The sequence below is a fragment of the Triticum aestivum genome, chromosome 3B (assembly GCF_018294505.1).
Source record: "Triticum aestivum cultivar Chinese Spring chromosome 3B, IWGSC CS RefSeq v2.1, whole genome shotgun sequence".
Classification (NCBI taxonomy): domain Eukaryota; kingdom Viridiplantae; phylum Streptophyta; class Magnoliopsida; order Poales; family Poaceae; genus Triticum; species Triticum aestivum.
In genome coordinates, this window is record NC_057801.1 from 625,745,674 (window position 1) to 625,753,171 (window position 7,498).

Below are 7,498 nucleotides of genomic sequence, written 5' to 3' on the forward strand. Positions count from 1 at the left end.
GATCCTTTCAACTAGTCGACGGGGGTCAGAGGACGGCGTGGTGGTGGGCGAGGCGGAGCCATCGAAGGAGAGGAGAGGGAGATGCGGTGAGGCAGAGAGGGAGCCATGGGAACAGTGCGGGTTGGGCGGTGACAGGAGAGTGGGGGGGGGAGTTATGAGCCGTCTCGTCCGTCTTCCGCGCTGCCCGAGGCGTGCAACCCCCCCGCACGCGTGGCCGCGCCGAGCCAGGCTCGCGAGAAACTACCGATTCGGCAGTTTCCGTCGGGTCAGGCTCCGGTCTGCTTTAAGTTCCGTGCGGACCACAAAACGCATGCAACCCAGACAACCAAACATGCCACACACATTCCGCGCGGGCTTGGTTGGGCTGCATGTGGGCAACCAAACGTGCCCTAGTTGTTGCCTTAGAGATGTTCTTCTTTGCATCTTGTATCCCTTTTTCCGCTTCCTCCATTTGTGCATGTTGCTTCCATGTAATCCTGGCAGGTTGATGGCTTTGTTAATTCAAAGTCGGGCTAGGTTCGAGCTCTTCTCGAGCTCGGCCGACGCCTTTTCTCTAAAAAAAATTAAATGAGAGGAAAGATGGTGACTAACAAAAAGCACAATAAAATGAAGGCTAATGAAATGGATATTGACACCACTGTGACGTATATTTTATTGGTACCCCGTACAACACGCCAGCTAAAACCAAATCATTAGAAACTAGTCTCCAAGACCACATTAAGGTAACATCCAAAGCACTTTAAAGCTTATCTCATGGAGGTATCTTTGGAGAGTTTGGCACCGAATGCAAATTTGAACTAAATATCGAAACTTACAATACAAACTTCCTCATCTAAACACATCCTTATCAAGCACTAATATGGACACATCAACTTTCTTTTGTTTGCCTCTCCAAACTCTTTTATAATCATATCACTAGGAATTTCATTTTTATTATTGAATGGAAATTTGATACAAATAAACAAACTACAAGTTATTTGATTTAGCTTAACATTGATTGGTAAGCTTGGCACATGCACCCGATTTTTTGCTTTTAACATCTACACTCACATCTTTTAGCATTGATGCTAAACAATTTCTCTCACCTTTAGCGTCTGCCCAACATCTAGACCACACGGATGCTTTTATATGTTTGTGGAGTAACTCGTGGTTTTGTCGTCGAGTGTATCACACACAACCTTTCATAAAGTTTCAGGGGTGCAAAACAAAGTTGTTTCCACTTTTTAACAAAAAAATGGAAATATTGGAGGGCCAATTCGCAACAAATGGGGTACCCCTTTTCGCACACTTGAGCTCGTTTTCTTGGCCTCCCCTCACCAGCAACCCACCGCACCAAACACCGGCTCCTCCCCGCCGCTCTCCCGCCATGAAGCAGCTCCACAAGTCCCCCACCCACGCGCCGTCGCCGGCGCACGCGCCGGCGTCCAAGATCTCCAAGCCCGCGCGCCCCGGGCCGCGCACCTGGGTCGGCTACCTCCTCCGCGAGCAGCGCCTCCTCTTCGTCCTCCTCGGTGCGCTCATCGCCACCTCCTTCTTCCTCCTCCGCCCCTACCTCTTCTCCCTGTCAGCCTCCAACCCCACCGAGCGAAGCCCCATCTTCTCCTTCACCGGCCACTCGTCGGACTCCCGCGGCGTCCCCGCGGGCTTCCGCCCGCCGCCTCGCCGCGTCGTCGTCACCGGCGGGGCGGGCTTCGTGGGCAGCCACCTCGTCGACAGGCTGCTGGAGCAGGGGGACAGCGTGATCGTGGTGGACAACTTCTTCACCGGGAGGAAGGAGAACGTCGCGCACCACCTGCGGAACCCCAGGTTCGAGCTTCTCCGACACGATGTCGTCGAGCCCATCCTTCTCGAGGTCGACCGGATCTACCACCTCGCGTGCCCCGCATCGCCCGTGCACTACAAGTACAACCCCATCAAGACGATCATATCCTTCTCGACGCCTGGATCTATACATACTGTTTGATTTGCTTACATTGAAAGCGACTTGATTTCGATCTTCTTTTTGTGCGGTTGGTCGGAGGTATGCTTGATGCAGATCGGGCACAATAGTGATGGTTGTGGCCCGGATCAAGCGCACGCGGTGGTTGTTTGGCTGTTTTGCTTGGACTTAGGAGCGCTCTGTTTCATTAATCTACCACTTTTTGCATAGAAAACCTACATTTGCAATAGGGGGGGATCTCGAACAAATAATTGTCTGTTGTGATGCACATAACTGTTTTCTCAGATTTGACACTGCCTTAGACGACCAGTCGTGAGAGTTCTCTTATTTTGTAACTAGTTTTATTTCACTATCATTTGAGATTACTCTTATTGTGCTTCAGTGATATACAGTATAATTTGTCCTCTTAACAATTAGTACAAGACAAATGTCATGGGAACCTTGAATATGTTGGGTCTGGCAAAGCGAATCGGTGCAAGGTTCTTGTTAACTAGCACAAGTGAAGTTTATGGTGACCCACTTGAGCATCCGCAGAAGGAGACTTATTGGGGGCATGTTAATCCTATAGGTACTGCATTATTAGTTTATACCACTTTAATGTGCTCACTGCTCAGCACCTCATATTACTTCCAGAGGATTAAACCCTTGCCTTTTTCAGGTGTTAGGAGTTGTTATGACGAGGGCAAAAGAACAGCAGAGACTTTGACTATGGACTACCATCGTGGTGGTGGTGTTGCGGTAATTATCTAGTTATATCCACTCCGTCTTTTCGACCGGGTTTATGTTATAATTAGGAAAATAATAATCCCTCGATCCATAATAAGTGTTGCAGTTTTGAACCGGGGTTAGTTCAAAACTGCGACACTTATAATGGATCGCAGGTAGTATTTTGTACACTCTTAGATCCTGTAAGATTTTCCTTTGCATTCACTTAGCTGGCAAAGTGTGAACTAGTGAAAGCATTATCCAATCATCTTTAGTTACCATAATTGATGTATCCCATTTCAGTTATTTAGAAGTGAAAATATCTAGGTCTGTGCAACTCATTCATTAAATTTTGTTCGAATCCTATAATTATTCATGAGACAATAAATGATTAAAATGCCGTTTACATTAACATGCTCTATGTTTTAGTGTCTTGGCACAACGCATGTGACCACACTGTCTTAATTGTAGCCAAATCTCTACAAACTTTTGCTAACTGGCATAAATGCAGGTACGAATTGCTCGTATTTTCAATACATATGGCCCTCGTATGTGCCTGGATGATGGCCGCGTGGTTAGCAATTTTGTTGCACAGGTCTGTTAGCCACATATCATGTATTACTAGTTTTTAGCTGCACCATTTGCTGAAGCCTTGACCTATATGTCTCATGGGTATCCTTGCAGGCACTGCGCAAACATCCAATGACAGTATATGGTGATGGAAAACAAACTCGAAGTTTTCAGTATGTTTCTGATCTGGTAAGCACTGTGCAATATTCTTGTTGTGCATTGATAGTCTCATGTGTTCATATATACTCGTTAGTTGCAATTCTTTTTCTCTGTTGTTCCATGTTATAATTTCTCAGAGTAACATTTTCTTTTGTAGTTTAGCTGTATAGTCGATGAACTTGGATGAAACAAAATGTTTTGTCCGTAGAAACTTCTTGCGCTTTTTGTTTGACCAATAGTATTCAGTCCCACACCTTCACAGAAACACTTTCAAATAACTAACATAAACTGAGGCCAAGGAAATTAGCTGTTGATAGGTTTGTTCGCAGGGGAAAATATAGCTTCAGGATTTTTGTCTGTTGCATCTACTTTTCCCCTTTGCATACAAATATCAAATGTTTTTTAATCATATCACCTGCTTGCTTATCTTTATTAGATGAATGCAGATCAATGGCTACACAGACCTTTTGATTTCTCTTATCAAGTCTAAGTTTGTCATGATATTTCCATCCATGTCTTTTAGGTTGCTGGATTGATGGCTCTGATGGAGAGTGAACATATTGGCCCTTTCAATCTGGGAAACCCAGGAGAGTTCACCATGTTGGAACTTGCAGAGGTCTGCACAAGAGTGTTGTTAGATACTTTTTTTTAATCTAAAATGGTTCGTAGTAAATGAATATCCTGCCTTTTTCCAGGTTGTGAAGGAAACAATTGACCCAATGTCGACAATTGAATTCAAGCCCAACACTGCTGATGATCCCCATATGAGAAAGCCCGATATTACCAAGGCCAAGCAACTGCTAGGTTGGGAGCCAAAGGTATCTCTGAAGGAAGGCCTTCCCTTGATGGTGACAGATTTCCGCAAAAGGATCTTGGATGAGTAACCAAGGCAACACTGAGATGAATCTATTCGGTTCTGAATGCTGCGAATATAGGCAAACGTGCTTCACCAACTGGATCCATTCAGTATAATTCTGTGTTTGTATAACGACCTTGTAGAATCATTTAAATTTGTTTTCGTCTTGGTGAGACTGGACAGAAGTAACCAATGGTTTTTTGTCCACATGTGGAACTATAGAAGTGAATTGAAAGATAGGTGAAGAGGTTGTATTTCAGGAGCTATTGGGTTCAGTTTTGGACTTCCAGTTAACTCCTAACTGTAAAATGAATACTTAATATAAGTGAAATGTAATGGGATGAGATTGCATATATATCCTGTTCAGTTAAGTCTCGTTCCTTCGGTGTGTTTTGAACTGTCGGTCTACAAGTTTCACTTGTCGAAAACTCTGAAGCTTCTTGCAGAGAAGTTGATTTGCAGAATGGTATGTGAGGCTTCACGGCCTTCACTTGAGGTGCACACTGAAACTAAGAATCCTGCTGAAGCTGACATTTCCGCTTGTTTCAGGTACATCCGCTGCTCTGATAACAGCGAAACCGGTGGTGCCGTCGTACCTTCCCGTCCCTCCGACCACCGCGACATGAGACTCCTCCTGGCCATCACGATGGACTCCGAAGAACCTGATGCTGTCTTCTGCGCCAGCGCCGGTGAACAGGGCCTTCACTGCCACCATACGGCTGCTGTTATCATCCAAGCTGGTGACAAGAACGCCCTGCAGCTTCCCAGCCAAGGGCAGCCCAAACTCTCTCTTGCCGTGGAACTGCTCGTCAATCACGGTCACAGTGCCAGGCCGAAGCGCTCCAGGCAGCGTCAAGGTGCGCAGCCAGCTGCCGGGGTGGCCGATCGGGCCTTGGCTGGTGAAGGCGGGGTGTTTCGAGGAAGGGGTGCCGCCGGCATTTGGTGGTGCGGCTCCGATGGTGTAGAGCGTTATGGTCTGGCCGGAGCCATGGGTAGGGGGCGGGGGACGGCGGCCCGACGCGGTGTTTACCGTGGTTAGTAGGAGCGTGAGAGCAATGCAGGCTCGGGTGAGGATGTGGGCACGACCTTGTGGTTGCATCTTGGCTCGGTTGTGAGGTTACGGTCATCTGCCGTGTGATTTGCTTAAGTAGCGCAGAGTGGAGTTGGTTCACAAAGCCAAACTGCTCCATTTGGCTCTGCAACGAACCAGCAGCTCCATTTGGCTCGTGTCAGCCAGCAACTCCCTTCAGTAAGATACCATCCTCCTAGGCTCCTAGCCTGATCTTGTTCATAAAAGTTCATAAAAGAGCTTATATTCTGGAACCATGGCCTCTATCAGGCTGATCTTGAAGAAGTTGGTGTTCTGTATTTGGACACAAGGAAAAGGTTAAACCACCTAAACTACACCTGTTGCGCAACAATGTCTCCAAGAATTCTCTGCTGCCGGCTCAGGTCATTCGACTGTCCTCCCCTGTCACGACTTGGTAAGCAGGCGCCAAGACTTCTTGGGGAGAGCGCATGGGGCATTTTTTTTCGTAGTTGCTGCACTCTGGTCTTCCATTAGTCCCTAGAGAACAATTTGATTCTGGTCTTTTGCGTTTCACATTACTGTTTGTTGATTAGATCGTGTAAGAATTATCATGTACTTTGCTGCACATGCTAATTCATGACCAGACCCTGTCCCCCACTTCGACGATCTCTGACCTTGGATGTAGTATCAGATAACCTCTTCTGGTTAAGATGAAATCTTAGTTGCACATGGAAGAACTAAAATTTCCTGGAACATTCCTCAGGTTAAGATGAAATCAACGTGACAACCTCTTCAGGTTGTTGGTCATGTGAGCTCAAGAGCGTATTGGCGATTGAAAAGTACCGTAGGATTAGAGCATTTCTGGCCGCTCCAAAAAGGCTTATAACTCCCTAAAAATCAGTTTGAGGAGTTAAGCTACTTCTACCCCTTCCCCAAAAACTATAAGGGCAACTCCAACGCGGGTCACCTATTGATATCCACGGATACATCCGACGTGTCCACAAACAACCGACCGAGCGGAGGGCATCCAACCGGAGTCACCAAATGTTCGCCCCTTGTCCAACATCCTTCCTTTGACAAATTTATCCAGATCAATAGTAATGCAACCATACATTTAAATAGTTGTAAACAAATGCAATTAAACCAAAATGCATGGGATGTTCAACAAGTTCTTCACATCCATGATCCATCGATCCCATAAGCCCCCAATCTGTCTGACCGTGCCAAATAACTCAATTTTTAGCCTCCTTTTACGCAAAGCGTTTGTACATGGCCACGGCTTTGCACCTTCACCTGGCCATGGCTTTGCACTTGTTTATATGTGTCGGCATACTTGTTGACCTCCAATTAAATGGTGTACCATTGATGGCCTAATGACTTCGGATTGCGGTCATGGATGACTTCATTCTTGTAGGGGCGGGGTCGTAGTGCTTTTTTCTCATGAAACCTACCCTGCACACTTTGCCAAAAAGCCGAGCTCTCTTCCTCAGTGCCTTAAAATGCATCAATGATGGTGTAATTTTTGACCCATTTTAGAGCTCATTTGCTGCATAGAAACTCATTATATCATGTTCCATTGAGCCACTTTGATGTCCATTATGCATGATTTTCAGCTTGCACTCATTTTATTGTGAGCATTGCATAGTCTTTACTTTTTTATTAGTTTTCTGTATTTGTTGTGTTTGTAGATGATTTGGAACTCCCATGGACTAAGCACGATAAAAGGACCAAGGTTGGGATCAATACAGAGGAATTACAAGCACCAAATAAAGGCCTTTCGTGGAGTCTGTGAAAAGGAGATCTTCCAACAAGCACAAATTGAAGATCCAATATTAGGAGGTTATTGGGCTTCTCGATACATATCCAACGAGCCCAAAACACCCAAATCAAAGATTGTATGAGGAAATGGCAACCGAATTACTAAACTCCACGCTCAGCCTCAAGAGCGAAAGACAATGCGCGGTATGACCGTGCACGACAGTACCGACATTCGCTTGAGCTGTTATGGGCAACGGGAATCGCCTTAACTTCCATGATTCTTCACCGATTTTGCCCCATTTGTTCCTACAACATTCCTGCACATCAAGGGAGGTATTGGGCGATGTTTAGGCTCATGTAGAGCTCTTGGATGAAAATAAAGAAGTTGCATCCATTGAGGAGACCAATGGAGGCCTGCTATTTATACATGTCCAACCTTAGCCACCGACAATAATCATCATCACCGTCATATTGATTTCTC

At 45.9% G+C, this 7,498-nt stretch overlaps 1 protein-coding gene across 1 annotated transcript; it reads left to right on the forward strand.

Moving 5' to 3' along the window:
• The first annotated feature begins 1,308 nt into the window (after positions 1 to 1,308).
• On the forward strand, positions 1,309 to 4,584 carry LOC123071340 (UDP-glucuronic acid decarboxylase 1). Its single transcript, XM_044494883.1, has 7 exons — positions 1,309 to 1,924; positions 2,360 to 2,507; positions 2,598 to 2,677; positions 3,156 to 3,239; positions 3,329 to 3,403; positions 3,897 to 3,989; positions 4,069 to 4,584. Exons 1-7 carry the CDS (start codon positions 1,367 to 1,369, stop codon positions 4,255 to 4,257), a joined length of 1,227 nt encoding a protein of 408 aa, XP_044350818.1. The 5' UTR covers positions 1,309 to 1,366; the 3' UTR covers positions 4,258 to 4,584.
• Positions 4,585 to 7,498: the final 2,914 nt, after the last annotated feature.

What these genes read in the sequence shown, in the direction of transcription:
- LOC123071340 (XM_044494883.1), top strand. Translation starts at nt 1,367, where the DNA reads ATGAAGCAGCTCCACAAGTCCCCCACCCACGCGCCGTCGCCGGCGCAC. An exon ending in TTAGCAATTTTGTTGCACAG is followed by an intron (nt 3,240 to 3,328) that starts GTCTGTTAGCCA and finishes GTATCCTTGCAG; the next exon opens with GCACTGCGCAAACATCCAAT. An exon ending in CCATGTTGGAACTTGCAGAG is followed by an intron (nt 3,990 to 4,068) that starts GTCTGCACAAGA and finishes GCCTTTTTCCAG; the next exon opens with GTTGTGAAGGAAACAATTGA.